A 24882-nucleotide genomic window follows, 5' to 3' on the forward strand; every position below is an offset into this window, starting at 1 on the left:
CGAATGAAGCAAGCGACACGACACTCCTACGCAATCTTGAAACTACTTGCTCACTGAGTTCACTCGGGGCGGCTGGACTGGATTCAGGAGAGCTGTCCAATCTCACTACAAAGGTATCATACAAACCAAACCTAGTTAATTGAAAATAAAAATCATGTGTGATGCAGTTAACAGATTTTACTACGTATTGTGAATATGTAGTTGCAGGAGAAGGGAAACAGCATGGGCTCACTTGGCCTAGCTACCCTTTTGTAAGGGCGTTGTTGCTCTTGATGGCCTCTCACCAGCCGGCGCTTGTTTTCCATGATGGATCTTTTCAATCCAGCCTGCTGAGCAGCAACGAATGAAATTGAACTAACACTGAATGATGTGATTATACACAACTAGTGGATCGGGATCGGTATGGTTGCCAGACAAATGGGGGGATTGGGCTATCCGTTTACAATAGATCGGAGGAGGAAACTAGGACAAAAATACCATAGAAACTGCGTCAGATTACTGTGGTGGAACCGCTCTAAGAAAGTGGGTGGGTTAGTTGAGGTATCCGTATAGAACCAAGAAAGAAAGATTTTGAATTAGATCAAGCGACAGAAATTCTACCGGAGGTGGAGAAGGGATACCTTTGAAACAAGCCGCCGCCGGAAGGACCTCTGCTAGTCCCGCAGAATCGATTTCCTGGGGAAGGAAGTGGAGGAGGATGCTGTCACGTTCCAAGTTCGTCTCCTTTTATCTCTTCCCGGACAGCCACTAGAGGCCCACTACTACACGAACCGCCCAGCCCAGCTGAGACCCAGCCCGAAACATCAGTTTCTTTTTTTTCTTTTTTTAGCTTTTCGATAGAACATCAGCGGCATTTGGCGAAATCACTATCTGTCGCTCTTTGCGGCAGACTGGCGGGGCAACGCATAGGCGGCCGCCTTATTGACCGGCCCACTAGTGCACGCATCGAAGCGGGAACTCAGACCGACTACTTTGACGGTTCGTATCAACTAATGTAGCGAACCATCGCTCGAAGAAAAACTAATGTAGCAAACAGGCATGAGTTACTGTTATGAACATTCAAGAAAATTTTAGAAAACAATTAAAAGCCAATGAATTTTGGATTCCCAAACATTTTTTTATTCCAAATGTTTCTAGAAACTTGAAACTTTTTTATAAATCCTGAATAATTTTAGTGGAGTTTAATCCCGTGCGGGAACGGCACTGGCGACGGTAAGAAGGTGGCCCGGGTTCATTCACTTCTTTGTCCTGCCCGTTTTCATGTCCGCGTTCGTCTACGCCCCACGGTTCCTGTTACCCGTTGTGCCCGTCGACTTGTTAGGGCTGCGGCCGCCGTCACCGTCGCCCGTCGGGTCGCGCGATGGAAGGTGGCCAAGGCAATGAGCGCGACGCGCGATCAATAAGGGTAGGTCTCTCATCTATACGCCATGTTATACATGGTATGGTGGCTAGCCTGTCCGCTCTGGCGTTAAAGATCGTGTGTTCGAACCTCAGTGGTGCTATTTTTGCGTCATATTTCCCTTTGTTTTATTGTGTTCTGACAAGTGGGGCCCAACTATCATAGTGACGTTTCAGGGTTATTTTAAGAAACAATTGTGGGTTTTTTGACAAAAATAAAATATCAGGTTTTTTTGCAAAACAAATCAGGCCACACACCTGTCCGCGCCTTCTAGTCATTGACATTGGGTCCCACACCACTTTGACGCATATACAAAACGGGATTAGCACTGTAGATGCACAACCTAGTTAAGTTTTATCACTAGTTCAATGAATGTCGCAAGTTTTAGCACTGAACTGATTTTTTTATTAAGTTCAGACACTTGTGTAATTGACTTTATTTTTTATGATACTGCTAAAAAATGTTTTACATTGTACTCCCTCTGTACGTAAATATAAGATAATAAGATAAGATTTTTTAAAGATTTCATTATGAACTACATATAGATGTATATAGACATACTTTAAAATTTAGATTTATTCATTTTGCTTCGTATGTAGTTCATGATGAAAACTCTAAAAAGTCTTATATTTTAGAGCGGAGGGAGTAGGAGGCAGGGTTACATCCACCTCGTCAAAACATCGCAAATCAACCGACCATGTTCTTGGACGCCATGCAGAATTAGATTCGGCTTGGGTTATGGTCATGTTAGGTTATTGGTTGCATGCATCTATGTATGGCAAGTCACGAGGCAATTGCCGTGTTTTTGTATCGGTTTCCAATCACAGGGAGGATTTTATAGGGCGAACTACTCGTGAGTCGTAGGGGGTGTTTCTTTAAAGGGATTTTTTGCTTTAGGGACTAAAAAAAGTTTCTTTTAATCTCATGTGAAAGAAACAAGAGGGACTAAAAGGAACTAAAAGGGGGTATTGGAAACTAAAGGAAGAAGTCCCTATGAAAGGGTCTTTTTGGAACTTTTTTGACACTTTTTTCAACAATGCCCCTACTTTTAGCATGTCATTTAATAACTTGTAGTACATTACTAGGGGTAACATGATCTTTTTGCATGTCATTTAATGACCTCTAGTCCCTGTTTAGTCACTGAAAAGAAACGGATAGGGACTAGGGACTTTTTAGTTGGGACAAAAAAACATAGGACTTTTTAAAGAAACAGAGCCGTAATCAATCCAGATCAACACGCGGGCCAGGATGTCGACGCAGACGGCCCCCGAAGACGGCAGCATCAACCGGCCAGCCGCCCGGTGGTCCGACCTCCTCGGCATGGTTATTCTCAGGATCGCCTCCCTACACAACCGCGTGCGCTCCGCCGCCGTCTGCAAGTCGTGGCGTGCCACCGCGTCGCAGCAGCCGGCGCCTCCCGCAACGCCGCTGCTGCTCCTCTTGCCATGGGCAGGCGGGAAGTGGAAGAAGCACCTATGCGGCCCCGATGACAGTTCGATCTTCCGTGTCCCACCCAAGACGGTGGATGGGTCGCGGCGACTGACTTTAATGAGCTCACTGTCGTGAACCTCTTCTCTGGAGTCGAGGTGCCGCTCTCCACCAAGCAGAAAACGATCTTCTCAACAAGGTATCCCTGGCCAACATTGAAAGAACGGGCGAACAACTTGCATAAAACCAAATTCTCTCAAGACCCAACCTCCTCGAACGGATGCATCCTCGTCGGCATCAAGGAAGATCGGTCAAGTATTATGTTGTGCAGAGTTGGCTGCATGAAAGGTGAGCTGAGCACATACCGATGGCAAGGGGAGAAGATCTCGGACATCGCCTTCTGCAATGGCGAGCTCTATGGCCTTAGGGACCCCAATGAGTCATTGATTAAATTTGAAATAGGAATGAAAGAAGATGGTACGCCGATGATAACGGCGACCCACCAGCTCGTGATCCAAAGACCCCGTAGAGACGACAACCCTCCACCGCAAGCCAGGTATATCTTCGAGCTGCATGGCAAGCCGTCGATTGCGGTGATGACCTCTTGGTTACCCAATTGTGATCCTTTCTTTAGCATCTTCAAGCTCGTGGGCACCGACGCCAATGAAGTTTGTGAGTACAAGTGGGTAGAGATGACAAGCTTCGGCGACTACGCCTTGTTTTTGGGAAGGAAGTGCTCTAAGGCGGCGCACGTGCCGGTGGGTGTCCGGCGACATGGCGTGGAGAGAAACCACATCTACTACTCCACTATGTACGCGCCATGGTATAAAGAGTACAAGCCGCCCTTGGGAGACGAGGTTTACTCGGGGGTCATTCCTCCTTTTCAAAACAAAAAAGACCAAAATGTCGAAGATGGTGTGGGCAGAACAGGGTACTATGTGGGGACTTGGTATGACGATATATGGCTTCTTCCTCCGGACTTGTAGGCACTTGGTATTACTCTATAGTGCTTGGGGAACACGTGATTGAAACCCGGCTATCAGTGATGCTTACATTTCAATTTCAACCCGTTCTCCTTGTCTTCAATAGAAGTTTCAGAGCCAAGAGGTTGAGAAGAATTATGATTCACATATATAGTCAGATACCTTATTTGTGTGGTTTATGTGTCCTTGACGGTGGATGTGTTGTTGCGGATTAAAGGTATCCAACACAATTTAGTCCTATCACACAGTTTTCGTGTAGCAAGTGATTCTCATGGCTCCTAGTCTCGTGCTTCTAAATTCTAATTTTGTCCATCATTGATTTGGCTACCAAGCAACAGTTTGACAGCTTGATTACGGCAAACACTTACCGCTCTAACAAAACAGTTATCTTATCAATAGTGAAGACGTAGAATACAAAATAAATCATGTAAATAAAACTCAAGTGCTTCAAATAAAACCCCTATTTACAAACAGGGACTTACACTACCAGAAAAACCTACTACGTCTACGGCTTATTTTATGCCGACGGCTTTTTGTCGGGGCCGTCATCATAGTTGGCGTTATGCTACGGCTTTCTAAAAGCCCTCGGCACAGAAAAGCTGTAGGCATATCTACATCTACGCCGACGGCCTCCGTCGGCATAGAAAAGGCCGTCGGCCTACAGAATAGTATGCCTACGGCCATCGTCGGCGTACATAGGCCGTCGGTATAGATGTGGGGCCGGTGACAGCCCCCGGTACGGGGCTAACGCCGTCGAATCTATGCCGACGGCTAGACGTCTGGCCGTCGGCATAGATACACAACGCCACGTCATCGATCCGGGCCGCACCGACCAGCAGCTATGCCGACGGCTGCCGTCAGCATATTTGCCACGTCATCGATCCGCAGCGCGTCGACCACCGGCCCTGGCCGTATCTATGCCGACGGCCTTGCCGTAGGCATAGTTATATTTTTTTCTTTGCACCATGTGTGTGTGTATATATAAATAAATAAAATATATATATATATATATAATTTAATTAACTTACATGTGCATGTGTAAATATAAATGTATTATTGTTTTTTATGAATATATACGTACTTTGTACTTTTTTCGAATACGTTAATGATGTGTCGTCATTTTCTTTAAATATAGGTCTTTATATTTTATTAAAATCAAAAACAGCTCTGCCTACAGAAATATTGTGGTGGTTGCAAACGCCCTAAACACGTCTCCGGGGTGTGACCCCCCTCACGTCCGGGGTGTGCCCCCCTCACGGAAAATCAAAGGCTAGATCTCGTGTTCAATCGTTACACGGTTAGGCGGGACGGGGGCCCTGGGGTAGCAGTGGGACCAGAGTGTCGCACCGGGCCCTCATACATGTCGTACGGTGTGGTGACATGTCCGAAGAGGCGACACGCGGTGGACGAGTCCACTGGTCAAAGCCTGTCTGACGCAAAGCAAAGGCCTAGATCTACAGGTCAACGGGGCTAGGGTTAGTCCGATCGGGTGGCTGTCGTGGGTAGCTATGCCACCGAAACATCGCGTCGGGTCCTCATGCATGTGTGAAAGTGATGTGACATCGACAAACGCCCGTCGCGATGCTCGGGGAGTGTGTCCCCCCTTCATGGACGGCACTGCCGCAATCACTTTGAGGGGGGAAATAGCCGTGTCGGGTCAACATGGAGGGAACCTAGTGATGGGTTGTACTGAGACCATGTTCTTACATGTTCCTATGGGCTGACCTATCAAAATGAGGTGGAAGAGTCCACTGGTCAAAGCCCATCCGACACAAGTCAAAGGCCTAGATCTACGGGTCAACGGGGATAGGGTTAGTGCCATCGGGTGGTTGTCGGGGGGTAGCTATGCCACCGAAACATCGCTCGGGTCGTCATGCATGTGTGGAAGTAATGTGACATGTGTAGACGCCTGTCGCGGCTCTTCGGGGTGTGCCCCCCTTCATGTACGGCAATGCTGCCGTCACTTTGAGGGGGCGGGGGAAATAGCCGCGTCGGGTCGACATGAAGGGAACCTAGTGATGGGTTGGACCCAGACCATGTTCTTACATGTTCCTATGGGCCGACCTATCGAAACGAGGTGGAAGAGTCAACTGGTCAAAGCCCATCCGACGCAAGTCAAAGGCCTAGATCTATGGGTCAATGGGGCTAGGGTTAGTCCGATCGGGTGGCTGTCGGGGGTAGCTATGCCATGGAAACATCGCGTCGGGTCCTCATGCATGCGTGAAAGTGATCTGACATGCGTAGACGCCCGTCGCGACGCTCCCGTGTGTGTCCCCCTTCATGTACGACAATGTCGTCGTCACTTTAAGGGGGGAAATAGTCGTGTCGGGTCGACATGGAGGGAACCTAGTGATGGGTTGGACTCAGACAATGTTCTTACATGTTTCTATGGGCTGACCTATCGAAACGAGGTAGAAGATTCCACTTATCAAAGTTCGTCCGACGCAAGTCAAAGGCCTAGATCTACGGGTCAACGGGGCTAGGGTTAGTAGGCTCGGGTGGCTGTCGGGGGGTAGCTATGCCACCGGAACATCGCGTCGGGTCCTCATGCATGTGTGAAGGTGATGTGACATGCGTAGACGTCCGTCGCGGCGCTCCCGTGTGTGTCCCCCTTCATGTACGACAATGTCGCCGTCACTTTGAGGGGGAAATAGCCGCGTCGGGTCGACATGGAGGGAACCTAGTGATGGGTTCGACTCGGACCATGTTCTTACATGTTCCTATGGGCAGACCTATCGAAACGAGGTGGAAGAGTCCACTGGTTAAAGCCCGTCTAATGCAAGTCAAAAGCCTAGATCTACGGGTCAACGGGGCTAGGGTTAGTCCGATCGGGTGGTTGTCGGGGGTAGCTATGCCACCGAAACATCGCGTCGAATCCTCATGCATGTGTGAAAGTGATGTGACATGCGTAGACACCCGTCGCGGCTCTTCGGTATGTGCCCCCCTTCATGTACGGCAATGCCGCCGTCACTTTGAGGGGGGAAATATCCGCGTCGGGTCGACATGGAGGGAACCTAGTGATGGGTTGGACTAAGACCATGTTCTTACATGTTCATATGGGCTGACCTATCGAAACGAGGTGGAAGAGTCCACTGGTCATAGCCCGTCCAAAGCAAGTCAAAGGCCTAGATCTACGGGTCAACGGGGCTAGGGTTAGTGCGATCAGATGGCTGTCGGGAGTAGCTATGCCACCGAAACATCGCTCGGGTCCTCATGCATGTGTGAAAGTGATGTGACATGCGTAGACGCCCGTCGCGGCTCTCCGGAGTGTGCCCCCTTCATGTACGACAATGCCGCCGTCACTTTGAGGGCAGAAATAGATGTGTCGGGTCGACATGGAGGTAACCTAGTGATGGGTTGGACCCAGACCATGTTCTTACATGTTCCTATGGGCTAACCTATTGAAATGATGTGGAAGAGTCAACTGGTCAAAGCCCGTCCGGCGCAAGTGAAAGGCATAGATCTACGGGTCAACTGGGCTAGGGTTATTGCGATCGGGTGGCTGTCGGGGGTATATATGCCACCAAAACATTGCTCGGGTCCTCATGCATGTGTGAAAGTGATGTGACATGCGTAGACGCCCGTTGCGGCGCTCCCGTGTGTGTCCCCCCTTCATGTACGACAATGTCATCATCACTTTGAGGGGGGAAATAGCTGTGTCGGGTCGACATGGAGGGAACCTAGTGATGAGTTGGACTCAGACAATGTGCTTACATGTTTCTATGGGCTGACCTATCGAAATGAGGTGGAAGAGTCCATTGGTCAAAGCCCGTCCGACGCAAGTCAGAGGACTAGATCTACTGGTCAACGGGGCTAGGGTTAGTCCGGTCGGGTGGCTGTCAGGGGTAGCTATGCCACCGAAACATCGCGTCGGGTCCTCATGCATGTGTGAAAGTGATGTGACATGCGTAGACGCCCGTCGCTGCTCTCTAGGGTGTGCCCCCTTCATGTACGGCAATGTCGCCGTTACTTTGAGGGGGGAAATAGTCGCGTCGGGTCGACATGTAGGTAACCTAGTGATGGGTTGGACTGAGACCATGTTCTTACATGTTCCTATGGGCTGACCTATCGAAACGAGGTGGAAGAGTCCACTGGTCAAAGCCCGTCCGACGCAAGTCAAAGGCCTAGATCTACGGGTCAACGGGGCTAGGGTTAGTCTGATCGGGTGGCTGTCGGGGGTAGCTATGCCACCGAAACTTCGCGTCGGGTCCTCATGCATGAGTTTTGGTCGGGCCTATTCCGCCCGCGGCCAGACAAGGAGCCGGAGCTGTGGGTTTTGGCCACGAGGTGGGCCCACTTCGAGGCTTCCAGCCTCGCGGAGTACGGGACGGCCGCTAAGGCCGTGATCACCAAATTTTGGGTAAGTTCTCTTCTGAATCACTTGTCTTCAGTTTGAGTCATAGTTTGTCATTGAATCACTCAACTCATGCCTTGTTTACTTCTGATTTTATGCATGATTGCAGGAATTCTATAGAGTTCTTGACGAGCACAAGGCCATAGCCGACGGGGTCTTGCTGGCGGCTGTGAAGAATAAAGCTCGTCAGTTCCTGTACGAGGTGCGTTGGGTTGCCGTCTCGCACTACTATCACACCTACCTTAATCAAAAGATGAGTAAAACTGAAGCGCAGAAGCAACGACTTACCTTGAAGAGGGAGCGGTACATGATGGTAAGTATTAGAGACTTTTCAATCCAACGTATAAGCAGTCAATTTCATTGTTCTGTGCTGACATGTCATGCTTCCATTTTTTAGGTTATTCCTAAATAGTGCTTGGGAAAGGATGATGGATGGGCTAGGTTGGTGGATAGGTGGCTCAGCGACGATGCAGAGTTTGCTGCCAAGAGCAGCAGGGCCCGAGCTAACCGGGGGAAAAGACGGGACACACGGCCAAGGAAACAGGAACCACTTGGGCTTCAAGGCAATGAAGGTATATCTATATGCATGGTTCATTTTTGTTCTTCTTTTTACAGTTACCGTCATGTTTTCTATGTATGGCTAACTTCCGTATGATGTTGCAGGAGGCCAAGTTGAAGAGGTCACTCTCAGACATACAGTCATGGGTGATGGCCCATGCTAGGACTAATCCCAAGGAAGGCGAGAGCAAGTACTATGGCAATACAGAGGAGCACATGGAGTCCTACAAGCAACAGTTTGAGAGGTTGCATCCGCCTGGTCCGGATGCTCCTGACGTGATCGAGTCTCAGATTGATGAGACGGCGGTGGTGTCTATTCAGGGGAAGGCCCGTGGCCGCTATCCGTGTTTCGATGGCTTGATCACTCCTTCAGTCTCTTACACACAACTGCGGGCTACCAATCCGAGCCCGTGCATGAGTAAGGGGCGTTCGCAATCTCCCTCAGACCCCCAACGTGATGTAAGTAATTACCCCCTTATCATCTTTCTTTCTCACTTTTTTAGTTTATTTTCAACATTGTTCACTTACAAACAACCTAATTTTTGTAGGCATACATGGCCTTTGTCGAGCTTAGGAATCTCGAGGTGCGGGAGTACATGCGCCTAGTGAGATGATGGCGGTTAGTTTTGCCCTCTTCAAACGAAGCTAAAATTTGCACTTTCATTCCTTCTGACCTTCTAGTTTGCTTGGTTAACTAACATCCAGGCTATGGTGGCGTCTTGGAATAACCGCGCGGAGCCACCACAAATGGGACCCCACCACCACCTGCTGGAGAACCCCCACATGTGCCCACGTTCGATGAATGGGTGGCACTACATAGTCAAACTCCGGTTAGTACATTTACCTAACTATTGACAAACTAGCTCTCGTTCAATCAACACAATCATATTATATATATCATTACAATCTTTTCTCAAACATGTAGGGGACTGGTGACTCGACTCCTGCTTCGTCGAGTTTTGATGATGTTCTTTAAGTTTCTACTTGTGTTCATTAGATGATGTTCTTGAGATAATCATGATATGTGTTGTCATATTGAACTTTATGTGATATTTGTGAGATGATGATGTTGAACTTTATGTGAGATGATGATGATGTTGGACTTTATGATGATCTTAGTGTGATGGCATATATGAGCCACGTGTCGTTCCGAAGGACGGCCGGCGCATGACATCTACCATCTATGCCGACGGCCTGGCTGTAGGCGTAGATGCACCACGCGTCACTCTGCTGGACGGCGGGCGGAGTAACGGCGCCGTTAGAAACCGTTTCATGAAAAAATATGCCGAGGGTCAAACTACGCCGACAGCTGTACGAAAGCCGTCGGTATAGATACCTATGCTGGCGGCCTTTCTATGCCGACAGCTGTGGCATCTACGCTGACGTGTTCTACGTCGACGGGGATATGCCGACGGCAGCCGTCGGCATAGAGCTATGCCGACGGCATCTGGCTGTACGCATAGTTGAAAATTCTAGTAGTGTACTTTAATGATATCCAAAATTTTAATCTGATTAATAATTAAAAAAAGAAAGGATGTTCCACTATAAGAAGAGTGTTCACAATCCAACTCCTCTGTTAGGCCTAAATTAAGCAAAACATTGCTAAGGCTGTGGCGCATGACCTAATGCCTTAACCACCCTGCCCTAAAAACCAGTTGATCAATACCAGGTCAATCTGTCTCTAGAACTGGATCCAAACCTTAGATGTACCACAAAGTGTGAAGCAAGTACCACAACTCTCTCCAACAGCTGAACAGCATAGCACGATATCCGGAGAACCAAAAGAAGTGTGGGTAACGAGATGGGATGCTGATATGTTTTGTTCATCTATAGTGATCGTGGCCACGCTCATTGCCGCCCCACTCCCAGCTTCTGTCGCTGCCATGGTCTCTGCCCCTGCCCCTTCCACGTTCCTTCTCATAGTCTCCGGCTTCGGCTTTGATGCCGCTCTCTTCCATGACCACCTCCTTTCTCCATGTTACTGCTTTCCCTCTCATCGTAAACGTCCTTGTTCCGGTTACTGCTCCTCCCGCGGCTCTCTTTCCGTGGAACCTACAATGATATAGTACGGCAGTTCATGTACATTAGTCACATGGAAGTCTTCCCTCCTCCCTCGCGTCGTCTCTGTCCGCCTCCTCTCCAGCCGCCTCCGCCCCGCGCCGCACGCCGCCGCCCCGCTCCGGCCACCTCCGCCCCGTGCCGCATGCCGCCGCCCCGCTCCGGCCGCCTCCGCCCCGCGCCGCACGCTGCTGGCCCGCTCCCCGCTTGGCCGCTGCCCTGAATCGCGCTCGGCCGCCCACTCCCCGATGGCGTCGAAGAATACGCCGAAGGGCAAGTCCGGTTTCTTCGGCGTGAGGGCGAAGCCCTCTGGGAACTTCGGAGTGGATCTTCTCCGACGCCGGGCGGCGTTGCTGGCTCGGCACGTATCCCACCATCGATGAGGCCGCGCATGCCTACGACGCGGCAGTGTGGCGTGCCAGATGGCCGAAGACGGACCTCAACTTCCCGGAGGTCGAGTCCCAGGCGGTGGCGGAGTGGCTAAGGGCATTCAGATGGAGGAGATGACGGCGAAGAAGGCGAAGAAGAGACCGACGGTTGTCGTTGCTCATGGCGAGAGCGATGAGGCGGCGATGGCTCGGTTTGCGCGAGAGCATCCGCGGTACGTCTAGGCCGAGCTGGAGCACTACTGAAAGCGTGACGTCGACACGAAAAAGAAGGGGTGAAGAAGGAGGACGAGGCCTGCCCCTCGACTGTGATCCCTAACGAGTTGTCAGATGAGGACTGGGGTAACTCTGAGGAGGAGGACGAGGGGTGCGATGACCCGACTAAGGACAAGTTCTGGAAGCAGTTCCGCAGCTCCAACGACGAGGAGTAGTTTCATCTAATAGTTCGAATAAGTAGTAGTTGAATTTGTGTATGAAACTATGTTGAATTTCATGTTTGAACTATGTTGAGATAGAGTAGTAGTTGGTCGTTTTAATCTTGTTTTTGGACCATCTGTTGAAGTTGTTCTCTTTTTTACATCTTCATTTTGGACCATCTGTTGGAGTTGAGCCTTTTTCGAAGATGTAAAAAGCACTTTTTGGTGCTCCAAATTTGGACCATCAACGGTTTGGACCACCAAAATTTAGACCATCTATTGAAGATGCTCTTAGTCCAAAGTCATGTAAAGGCCTAGGTGTTGGAAATATGCCCTAGAGGCAATAATAAAATGGTTATTATCATATTTCCTTGTTCATGATAATCGTCTATTGTTCATGCTATAATTGTATTAACAGGAAACAGTAATACATGTGTGAATAAATAGATCACAAAGTGTCCCTAGCAAGCCTCTAGTTGGCTAGCTCGTTAGTCAATAGATGATCATGGTTTCCTGATCATGGGCATTAGATGTCATTGATAACGGGATCACATCATTAGGAGAATGATGTGATGGACAAGACCCAATCCTAAGCATAGCACTAGATCGTATTGTTCGTATGCTAAAGCTTTTCTAATGTCAAGTATCTTTTCCTTCGACCGTTAGATTGTGCAACTCCCGGATACCGTAGGAGTACTTTGGGTGTATCAAACGTCACAATGTAACTGGGTGACTATAAAGGTGCACTACGGGTACCTCCGAAAGTGTCTGTTGGGTTGGTACGAATCGAGATCGGGATTTGTCACTCCGTGTGACGGAGAGGTATCTCTGGGCCCACTTGGTAGAACATCATCATGAGCTCAATGTGACTGAGGAGTTAGTCACACGATGACGTGCTACGGAACGAGTAAAGAGACTTACCGGTAACGAGATTGAACAAGGTATTGGTATACCGACGATCGAATCTCGGGCAAGTTCTATACCGACAGACAAAGGGAATTGTATACGGGATTGATTGAATCCTTGACATCGTGGTTCATCCGATGAGATCATCGTGGAGCAAGTGGGAGCCACCGTGGGTATCCAGACCCCGCTGATGGTTATTGGTCAGAGAGGTGTCCCGGTCATGTCTGCCTGTCTCCCGAATCTGTAGGGTCTACACACTTAAGGTTCGGTGACGCTAGGGTTATAGGGAATTGTTATACGAGGTTACCGAAAGTTGTTCGGAGTCCCGGATGAGATCCCGGACGTCACGAGGAGCTCCGAAATGGTCCGGAGGTAAAGATTGATATATAGGACGGATGGTTTCGAACACCGGAAGTGTTTCGGGCATCACTGGTAACGTACCGGGACCACCGGGACCACCGGAGGTGGCCCCGGGGGTCCACCGAAGGGGGGCAACGACCCCAAGAGGCTAGATGGGCTAACTGCGGGAGGGAACCAGCCCCTAGGTGGGCTGGTGCGCCTCCCACATCCAGCCCAATGCGCAAGTGGTGGGGAGAGGGGGCAACCCTAGGCGCAGGTGGGCCTTAGGCCCACCAGGTGGTGCGCCACACCCCTCCCACCCTAGCCGCCGCCCCCCTTTCCCATCTGGTGGCTGCCGCACCACCTAGGGGGGAACCCTAGGGGTGGCGCACCCCCTCCCCCTCCTCCTATAAATAGAGAGGGGTTTTGGCCCTTGGGAGATACACTTCTCCCTCTCCCTCGGCGCAGCCCTGCCCTTCTTCCTCCTCCTCTGTGTCGGTGCTTGGCGAAGCCCTGCCGGGAGACCTCGTCTCTCCATCGACACCACGCTGTCGTGCTGCTGGAGTTCTTCCCCAACCTCTCCCTCCTCCTTGCTGGATCAAGGTGTGGGAGACGTCACCGGGCTGCACGTGTGTTGAACGCGGAGGTGCCGTAGTTCGGCACTAGATCGGAATCGCTGCGAGTACGACTCCATCAACCGCGTTCTAGCAACGCTTCCGTTTAGCGATTTTCAAAGGTATGAAGATGCTCTTACCCCTCTCTCGTTGCTGGTCTCTCCATAGGAAGATCTGAATATGCGTAGGAAAATTTTGAATTTATGCTACGTTACCCAACACTAGGCCCAAGTAACCCTCTACTTCTTCCCGAGAATATCGCGGGGCAAGTAACAATACTTCACCTCAAAAACATTGTTAAGCAGGTTGTCTTCCATAGGGATCACAAAGAATGCAGCGTAAAGCACGGGAGGTCTTGACACGAGCCATTGTCCTTGTTGACACACCTCGAAATTCTTGTATCCATTGCAACGTCGTCACAAGCACAATAGCTCGTGTCAAGACCTCCCGTGTTTTATGCTGCATTCTTTGTGATCCCTATGGAAGACAACCTGCTTAACAATGTTTTTGAGGTGAAGTATCTTCTCTGCACAGCCAACACTCTCTTACACGATATCGAACAGTTTTTACTTCCAGTCCTGAGTTTTATGTAGCACAATAGTAATTAATTCTTTTTCTTAGGTTTTATGTGCCATTAGTCCTGCAATACACCCTTATATTAAAAAAAATCTACTACCATATGGCATGATGGCTTTTGTGTTTACATGTCAGTCACCATGGTCAGGCAGGGTTCCTTGCTATTCTCTTTATCCCATGGGGCAAGGTAGATAGTAGAATATTAGATACTAGTCCACCACCAGCAGAGCAAAGGTAACTAGTTAAAGATCAACGTTGATACGGTGCTCGCACAGTAGGGCCATTCTCTCTTTATTTGGTGCAGCTGCTGGACAACATATGAAATTTGCCAAAAGCTCTCCTTATTGCCTATTGCATGTGACGGTGTGCATCTCCTTCACCTTGCGACAACCTTTGTATGCCAAATTGCTGAATTTCCCTGAACCTAATAGTTTGTTGGCTGATGCATGAGATTCCTAAAGCCCGACCTCACTCAGCCTGCCATACAGGAATTCACAACCGTGTGTGGCACAAGATCAGCTCTGTGAGGCTGCGGCATGGCACCGTGGATAGACTCACTTGGCGATGCGCAGAAAATGGCCAATACACTGCAACATTGTTTCCTCCCCCTTATAACAGGTCAAGCCGGAGAAGGGCAGTCTTAAAGCTTTTCATGCACCAATCCCACAGTTGTAATATAACCACAAGCAGATCAACAAAATGGGCCATGGTTGATCGATACCAGGGAGACGAGTCAAGAACATAAATCAGTGGACACCACTATGTTTAGAGCACATGGGCTTGTGACACGGTTTACCCATCTACACATACACAACACCATAACATTAATTGGCTTCGATGATAACAGAACTCTAGGGACACAAAGCGAACGGTTCAGAATGGAGGACTGACAGCAAACCACCAACAAAACACTAGTCATACTACAACTAGTACTAGCAGGAGTCTGTCATAGAGAAAGCGATATTAAGGACAGTAAAACTGCACCTATTCCCAGCCCTCTCAGGCCATCAAATGTCTGAACCGTTTGTTTTCAAGATTCTACGGTTTTTGGCCGTTGGATGCACCTGAATCTCTCTTTGCTCTGAACGTGACCACGACCTGGGCTTGCTGTCCGAAGGGCAGCTATTCCCGTAGCTTTTTCGGACCATTGTGGTTAATTGGGCCAGGCAGCCCATCTAGCGAAGCCGTCGAAACAAAATAGCGCTGGAAAAAATCTGCTGCGAACAATGTAGTCGTGCTCCTTTCTCCCTAACCCTAACCATCCCAGGCAGCGTCGGGGAAGTTCACGTGGACTAAAGAGACAGGAGCGTACATGACAGAAAGGTCGAGCGAAGCACTCCAGCGCACGACGTTGACCTCGACGAGCATGTCGATTCGTCGTGTGATGTCGTTCGCTAGGGTGCGGAACGATGGGATCTCCTTGCAGGCAACGACAACGGACGCTGATAGGGGAATCCAATCGTCGCTTGTAGATTCGACTCCAATCGCCGTCGGTTTAGGGATAACTCCTGACTCCGGCAGCTATAGTTGGCCCTTTAGTCCTTCGTCTTCTACATTCTGCGAGTGTTCCCTCCTTTGAAAAAACCCATATTTTTCAATCCTTGTCATTTTTTATCTTATTCATGATGTTATTTGTACTCCCAATTCCTAAATGGATGCAGTTGTCTATGGATTCAATTTCGGTTCCGCTAGGTTCTCTTCTCCCTTGTAACAAATTATGTGAATCTCTTATATCGCTAACAGACATGTTAATATCCTTGTGTAGTTGTGTTGTTCTGCCTCCATGAACTGCTTCATATATCTTCCTGTAGATGCTTTCCGGAAACTTTGCAAGATTAACAGTGAAGAGAGGTCAAATTGTTGTGTTGGTGACTATACGATCCAAGAGAAATAGAAAGGGCATACCAAGATTGATATTAGCATAGTACTATTTGCATTCTTTTAGGCTATTTCTTCATCTAATTTTTGTGTCTGATTTTATGATTTTATATGTCTTATTCTCATATAGTATGATGCTTTGTAAATAAATACAAGTGCTATACTAATATCTAGATTAGCATAGGACTATTCACATTGTTATAGGTGTATTTCCCCATCTACTTTTTTGTGACTTTTTTTATGCTGTGATATAATACGATGGTTTGTAAATAAACATGCACGCTATTTTATTTACTCTAATGTATGAGTCAAAATCTAGGTGCAGATCTCATTTACTTGATATGATCTTTAGATGGAATTTCCATGTGAGAAATTTGTTTTGACAATTGCAACGAAGCATGATAGACAATGATCTGGAATCGCAATGTAAACTCTTTCATTGCGTAACTCTAAATAAAACATGCAAAGCAGATGGGGAGGCAGGGTTAACAACAAACCAAATGGAATTCATATGTATTCCATTGGAAGCAACCAAACTTTGGTTTGTGTTCTTCACATTGTTTCTTTATTTACTCCTTCCATCGCATGAATAAATCTTTCTCTCCTCTCAAGCAGCAGGGGACGAGCACAGTATGGCCAGGATGATGTCGAGCCATTGTTTTGTGTTGCTTGCTTGGATGCCGTTGTCCACTGCATGCTCGCGTCATTGATCGGCCTCTATTTATGTGTGTTAAATTGGTAACATATTTTTATTTTCTCTCTGGTCTGCAGCTTCTTTCCAAAGTCAATTGTTTTGTGTTGCTTGCGTGGATGCCGTTGTCCACTGCATGCTCGCGTCATTGATCGGCCTCTATTTTTGTGTGTTAAATTGGTAACATATTTTTATTTTCTCTCTGGTCTGCAGCTTCTTCCCAAAGTCATCAAATTCGAGAACTCAGTGAGGTCCCTCTTATTGTTCCTTTGAAAATAGGTACTTTTACTTATTTTACATGCCTTTTGTTTTGGTTTTAAGCTGGATTAAAGATCACACATAGAATGCCACTTCAGTCAGTTGTCAATATGAGCATATAAGGTACATCGTTGCCTCAAAATAACTATATGTTCAGTAGATGTATCATGGTATCTTTGTAAGTTTCTTCCATCTCTTCAACTGTAGTTGATTGTGCTAATTTATACTGCAACTTCAATTTTTACCATTGATGAAAGTCTTCACGTTTGCTTAGGACTTGCATTACTTACGTTGGACTCTATTTCTGTTGGCGACTCTCATATGTTAAAAGAAGCCTATTATACTATCATGGAACCTCTAGAAGTTTGCTAACACCTCAAAGGTATGTTGTTCCATGAACTTTTTTTGACATCCGTTTTCTCTGAATTGTACAGAGAATTCTTTTGAGATGTAGCAGTTGGTGTATCATATAGTTGAGAAACTACACACCTGGTTTAGTCTCTGTAAAAATGTGTGGTCACCCATCCATTAACCATTATACGTAACAGTAGTTGATTTAGGTCATTCATGATTTGTTGCGACATTGAATCATTTCAAGTTCGGTTAGTTCAGTTTTACATTTTAGTTCAATAAAAATCAATTTTTGTCTTTCTCTTTTGAGCATGTTTATGCCTTTTGTCACTTCCATTTTTTTGTAATTTGGGAAGGGAAATTATTCACTTAGAACCTAAACTTACAAAGTCATCTGGTCATGCATTTAGTAGTTGATTACAAAAATATAGACAATAGTGAAAAATAGTTGCTCGATAACAAAACTAGCAGTTCTGTATAACTATGCAGTTATGTATTACGACTTCATTTGTTTGTAGCTTTTCAAGTTAGCATGCTACATGCATACATCTCTATCTTGCTATAGTTTACAAATCTGTATTAAAATATTAAATGTAATTGTCCATTTCATAAACAACTACTCCATTGTGTTATGCAGGATGATAGTTGATGCCACTACAGAACCAGATGAAATATAGCTCCAGCATCTCGCCATACCACCCTGACTTGATGTGATTTCTCGCCCAATTATACTTCTAGCAATGCTATGCTCTCCAGAGCGAATAAACAAAGTAATTGTCTTAGTACACATCTTTTTTCTTTGGTGATGTTATCACTTGTATGTTCCACACTTTATATGGGTTCATTTTATTAGCATAACTATATTTATTAAGTATGTATACATATACTCATTCTACATATTGCACCTTTGATACTTTTTGCATTCAACTTTATGTCACTTCATATTTACAAAAAAAAAATCTATCAATACATTGAGAAATGGATGGGCGCAGCAACGCGCGCCTTCATGGTCTAGTTAACACTACTAGTACTCGACCAGCTCGGAATGGAGGTCCAAGCACCAGCGGACAAGAAAACAGCATCAATACTAGCAGTGATCATCGGCTCTACGACCAACGCGACATCACAGAGGCCTTCGGCCACCACGAGGCATAGGCCATTTGTGAAGTGGCGAAGAGTTGTCTCTACAACCAAGGAAGCGTGGCTCAGGCAACGGCCATCTGTCATGAGCAAGAAACTACAAGTCAGTGAAGAGATGTATTTTAAAAAATGTTACAGATAGATATAAACATGTGTAAGAAGGAATACTTGTTTCCATCAATCGCTGCAATAATTTCAAGGTTTCCGTGTGTCCCGCCAGGCAACAACCATCTGTGTGATTGATCAGCCACATTTCAAAAGACATAAGAGTTACTAAATAAATTATTTCAAACAATATGTACATATATCGTACTTAAGAAAGAATACCTGTTTTCAACACCCTCGACAATAGTATCAGTCCTGCAGGTACACCGAAAATCAATTTTACCACAAGGAAACAAGTTAGTTTAAACCAATGACATACCAGCTTTAATGCATTAAAAATTAGAAAAGGATAAGAGCATGATGAAAGGGTACGGGTAAGTATGGTATCAAGTATGATACTGGTAGATAACAACAGAACACACCAATGAATTAAGTTATCGGAATCATGTACCATTACATCACTAGTTCACTACACCAGTGCACAGTATTACACTTTGGGGCACACACAAGTTGTCATATCAGACTAAACCAATTGGGTCAAAATTATGTTCAAGTGAAAATGACTGAACGATGTGAAAACTAACGTGAATATACAGATATGACAACAACCCTAAAACCTACAAGCTTCCTTTTTTTTTAAACATACCTTTTTTTATTTAAGTTCAATAAGAGGCGGTGAATAACATCCCTCGGCAGGAACGGGGTTTCTTCCTCCTCATAAAAGTTCATTCCAACGAAATTCCCATCATTGTCAATAAGAGGCCCCCCAATTCCAGCCTAGCAAAACAGAAGGAACAACATACAAGAGTTATACACAGATACCGTTTGATAGACGTAATGAGAGCTTATGTTAGTATTCCAATGCTAGTAACTTTTTGGCATGTTAGAGGTACAGGGGAAATCCACAAGAAATACCTTGGTGATTTTACAGGTGGAGACACAAAGTTCTTTGCAATCAAGTTTGCTTTGTTTGCCAATCAACACCTTCCCCTCAGCAGCCATTAGTATGCGACGCGAAAAAAGACTACCCACAGCTATTACATCCATAGATGAGGTAACTGGATGCCCATGGATTTTTATTGAACGAGGATGCCAGAATCCCATGATGTCAACAAGAGCAACATTGTAGTGTAAATTATAACAGTTCAGTATCCCTACAACTCGAAATCCACCTGGAAGGCAAACTTCAATCTGCAATAATAAGGTTATGTTAATAACCAGTATCTGAAATGAACAGGGAAAAAAATGATGATAGAAATTAGCAGTAACAACCCATAAGCTATTATCAATCATGTGTGCACTGCCAGGAACTCTAACCAAGCTTGCTGAAGTCAGAATTGTTGCAGAGCATTCTTTGCTCTTTATAAATACACCTGTGCAAGAAAACTTCTTTGCATATCCTACAGAGATAGTCATTTCAGTTATCAATCATTGAACAATTAAAAAAATGGAAAAGTAAGGACTGTATAACAGAGTCATCACCATTGAATGAGGCAAGTGAGACAACACTTTGATTCATTTCTGAAGCAAGACGTTTGCTTGATTCTGAAGCAAGTGAGTAGGCACTTCGATCCATTTCTGAACCAAAACTCCCCAATGGTTTCCTCAAGATATCATTCTTGAACATATCATCAAGAAGATTTATGTATTTCCCGGCTAGCATGATACAACAGTTAAAAGTGTTTGATAAAGTTTTGAAAGTGTGCATGTGCAACATAAGGTACTCAGAAAAATAAGTAAAAATGTATTGGCTGCCAAGGGGTCACCGTAGGCCATTGCAGTTTCGATATGTAATCCAAGAAAATTGGAGTGTGATGGTGGTGATCATCTTCCATCGCACCATATCCACATCTTGTTTAAGGGTTTGCCAATTATATGTCATATGAGTATTCCTCAGAGTTTTGATGTTTCTATATGATCTTGTTTTCCTAACTACAAGTCAGTTTCTGTGACCATGGATTTGCAGACTGATGTACGATATGCATGATTCAATTAATTTTTATAATTTCCATAGTAACAAGCAGGCATTAACCTAGTTTATCAAATAAATAAAATTGTGAAGACATAATTCCAGTACTATTCAATCAATATGCTTTTGCTATGTACTAACAGTATATGACCACACACCAAGTTAGTGGATAGGATACCATAATCTCCCAATTAGGTCGTTAATTACATAAAAATGGGGAAGCTGCCTTTCAGTTTGACCATGGACCCAATATGAGGAACACAATCTAACTTCCTGTCTCGTCTTCCTCCCTGTGGTTCAACGTCTGTCAAAGGGACAGCCGCGCCTCTTGGGTCCAGGGCTGTCTCATTATAGCCTTACAGCCAATATCCTATAAAATAAATTTGCTCACCTCCTACCCTGAGGAAAGCTGAATCTCCATAACGACCTTTAATTCTTGCACTTACAGCTTCTTCAACATCTTCCTTAACACTGCAGAACAAGGTAGAAAACTCACTGTGATAAATCCAAAAAGAGTAGATATCAAGAGATACAGACCATGCACAAAATGAGAGTATTAAACAAGGGAAATATAGAACAAGAAGGGAGCACCAAATAGTTGCATATATTTTACAGCAGATAAATTAAATAAATTTAAAACATTTACTCCATGGGTCTGTTTAAATGCAGGTTTAGAGTGTAGCAGAAATATGTATTAGCACCAGATTAACATAACAACCGTAATCTAGTAGTACATTGCAAATGCAGCTTGTTGGGCTACAGGAAGAAATGGTCACAGATGCAGAGCAATAGGAGATGTCAAAAAAAAAACAAGTACAAAATAGCTAATGAGGCAATTTTGGGGATAAGTTTGTAAACCTCGAAAGCTGGCATACAGAATGATACACCTTACACAAACTCCAAAATAAATAGGGCAGGGAGATGTACTGTAGTACGCAGTCAGAGAGAAGAAATAGAGTGCGGTTCATCAATACTGGAAGTGCACATACCTGACCATCCCGCGAAACCACATGAATTCACGAACTGAAGGCCTTCGTACGTAGGGGGTCTTTCGTTCTTTGGTACCAGAGTAGTTCATCCCAACAAAGTTGCCATCAAAATCAACAAGCGGACCTCCAATCCCCACCTACCACAAACATGAGGATGAAGGCATGAAAAATGCAATTCATAATTCCTGAAACTAAGGATATGCATCAGCGCATAGAATATACAATATAGATTTAGCCATTCATACCATCAAACAGTTATTTATTTGAACCGTACAAACTAAAGCAGCTAGCTCACCTCATGGATTCGGCATGTGCTTAAAATCTTCTCATCGGTATGAGCGAATACAGAGGCAAGATCTACTCCACTTGTGGTCTTTAATTCTCCTGAATCATAATAGCGCCATACAGCTGCTACCTTCCTATAAGGCTCAAACTGCGTGGCATGATCAAGACTTAGATGATGTAGATGGGTGGGATTAATAACATCAACATTCTTGATTTTGACGATGAAAAAATGAACATATAGCTCAGGATTCTCTATCCACCCAGTGACAATCTGATCATCAGGAAGGCGTACTTTAATCTGAAATGAGCACAGGGAAATGGCTGTACTGAATTAATCATTACAGGTGCAGCATATAAATTTTGCATAATTAATAATTCAGAAAAGCTTACCGTCAAACTTTCGGCGATCTTCCTTCTAGGGTAAGTATACGGAATCAAATTTATCGATGTCAGGAAACACGTGGCATCAGGACATGAGCTTTCGATGCATGAGCCTGTGCATTCACGTAATTTGGTATCACCTGGAGAGGGAGAGAGTCATACGTGCAAACTGAATAGCTGATCTTAAAACAAGTTAATATGAGAAATTATTAACAGTGTAATCACCAACCATCGAATGAGGTCAGCGCCACAACGCTCATGCTTAATCTGGAAATTACTTGCTTACTCAAGGCACCTTTTCTGGATTTACTCAATGTCCCTACGGACTTGGCACTCAAACCTAGTTAATTGAAACATAATCATGTGTGATACAGTTAATAAAACGTTTTACTATGAATAGTCAGGAAAAGGAAGCAGAAATGGACTCACTTGGCCTAATTGCTTTCATCTCACTGTTCATTCTGGCCCTTGAAGCATCATCAGCCCCTTCCTTAACTCTAACACTGCAGCGCAACGCAGAATAATCAAAGAGATAAATCCACAAAGGCAACATATCACAACCACATACACAAAATGAGCTAGTATTAAACAAGGGAACAGAACAAGGGAGCCAAATAGTTATAGATATTTCACAGCAGAGAAATTTAAGAAAATCTTAAATAATTTCCACATGGGTCATCTTGTTAAATGTATGTTCAAGTCTAGCAGAAATATGTATTAGCACCGGCAATGAAATAACAACCTTAATCTAGTACAGTGCAGATCTAAACAATTTAAGAAAAGAAACACATGAGTAGAAAAATAGCTAATGGGACAGTTTTGGGGATATAAATTCGTAAACCTTGGAACCTGCTGTTTGGCTTTGAGAATGATATACCTTGCATACAAACTCAAATAAAAATTGAAGGGATATGTAGAATAGGATACAGTAAGAGAGAAGCATGAGTAAACCAAAGAGGGAATTGCAGTTCATCAATACTGAAAGTGTACATACCTGACCTTCCTGTGAAACAACAAGAATCGGAAAATTCCCTCCCTTCGCACGTAGGCGGTCTTCTCCATTTTGGTACGGGAGGAGTTCATCCCGACAAAGTTGCCATCAAAATCAACAAGGGGGCCTCCAATCCCCGCCTAGCACAGAAGTGACAATGAAGTTACACAGGAAATGCATGTAATTCATACAAAAGCAGCTCACCTTGTGGATCCGGCATGTGCTTACGATTATCTCACTGGTTGCAGAGGCAAGATTTAGCCCGCTTGTGGCTGTCAAAAACCCAGAACTGAAACAGCGGTATACAGCTGCTACCTTCGTATGAGGCGCAGGCTGTATGTCACAATCAAGACTTGCGGCATCAACTCCAGACACGTTCTTGATGTTGACAATGAAAAAATCAACATATATCTTAGGATCCTCTATCCACCCAGCGACAATCCGATTATTCGGAAGGCGTACTTTAATCTGAAATGAGCGCAAGGTGAATTAATGATTACAGGTGCAACATATATATAAGCATAATTAATAGCCCAGGAAAAGAGTGGAGAAAAAAGTTACAGTCAAAGTTGCAGCTGGCCGAGTAGGTGGAATCAACCGTCTCGAAGTCAGGATTGTAGCTTCAGAATCAGAACATGAGGTTTCGATGCACATGCCTGTGCATTCGCGTAACTTGATATCACCTACGCACAGAGAGAAAGTCACGTGTGCAGCCGAAATAACTGGTCACTAAAAACAGGCAACATGAGATATTCTTAACAGCAAGTATAATCACTAACCATCGAATGAAGCAAGCGACACGACGCTCCTACGCAATCTTGAAACTACTTGCTCACTGAGTTCACTCAGGGCGCCTGGACTGGATTCACTCAAGCTGTCTACGAAGGTAGCACACAAAGCTAGTTAATTGAAAATAAAAATCATGTGCGATACAGTTAACAGAAGCGTTAATTGTGAATATGTAGTTGCAGGAGAATGGAAACAGCATGGACTCACTTGGCCTAGCCACCCTTTTGTAAGGGCGTTGCTCTTCATGGCCTCTCACCATCCGGGGCTTCTTGTTTTTCATCATCGATCTTTTCAATCCAGCCAGAGCAGCAAACACTGATTGATCTGATTACACAACTAGTGGATCGGTATGGTTGCCCAGACAAATGGAGAGATAGGTTTATCCGTACACAATAGATCGGAGTTGGAAACTAGGACAAAAATAAAATACACTGCGTCAGATTACTGTGGTGTGGAATCAATCTAATCTAATAAACTGGGTGGTTTAGTTGATGTATGTATCCGTATACAACCAAGAAGGAAAGAGATCTCGGACAATCCAAACAATCAAAATTCTACCGGAGGCCGGTGGTGAAGGGATACCTTTGAAACAACTCACCGGCCGCCGCTGGATACGTCGACGGAAGGACCCCGCGGAATCGGTTTCCTGGGGAAGTGGAGGAGGATGCTGCCACGTTGGGTTGCGTGGGCCGCTCCAAAAATTGGAGCAACCAAAAAAAAAGTTAAGGTGTAGGCTTTCTACGGGCTATAGACTTCCACAAATCGTTCAAAACGGAGCATAAGGTTATTTTTGAGGCAAGCCCAAAAGCGAATATAAGATTCTATAAAAAAGGAGCTAGTGGGCCGATCCAGATAAAACGATCCCTCTCGCGGCTGGACTAGTTTTTTTTTCAGAAGACGCCTGGACAAGTTGGAACAAGCAGAGGTCCCAGCGGCGGCCGTTGAGATTGTTTCCAAGGTATCCCTCTCCTTCTCCACCGACGGGGGCACATTTTGGCTGTGTATGGGTTCAAAATCTTTATTTCTTGGTTGTGTATG

General features: G+C 45.5%; 1 protein-coding gene across 1 annotated transcript; it reads right to left on the reverse strand.

Moving 5' to 3' along the window:
- Positions 1 to 18037: 18037 nt before the first annotated feature.
- LOC123397819 lies at positions 18038 to 24462 on the reverse strand. The gene is made up of 19 exons (XM_045092351.1): positions 24427 to 24462; positions 24052 to 24254; positions 23835 to 23933; positions 23617 to 23738; positions 23260 to 23523; positions 23059 to 23195; positions 22494 to 22567; positions 22294 to 22404; positions 22074 to 22204; positions 21694 to 21981; positions 21399 to 21535; positions 20801 to 20880; positions 19923 to 20096; positions 19713 to 19840; positions 19356 to 19631; positions 19087 to 19217; positions 18663 to 18695; positions 18504 to 18566; positions 18038 to 18415 (listed from the first exon to the last, which is right to left on the reverse strand). The coding sequence occupies exons 2-19, from the start codon at positions 24125 to 24127 to the stop codon at positions 18319 to 18321; spliced, it is 2421 nt and encodes an 806-aa protein (XP_044948286.1). The 5' UTR covers positions 24128 to 24254; positions 24427 to 24462; the 3' UTR covers positions 18038 to 18318.
- Positions 24463 to 24882: the final 420 nt, after the last annotated feature.

Source organism: Hordeum vulgare, chromosome 5H, assembly GCF_904849725.1.
Source record: "Hordeum vulgare subsp. vulgare chromosome 5H, MorexV3_pseudomolecules_assembly, whole genome shotgun sequence".
NCBI lineage: Eukaryota > Viridiplantae > Streptophyta > Magnoliopsida > Poales > Poaceae > Hordeum > Hordeum vulgare.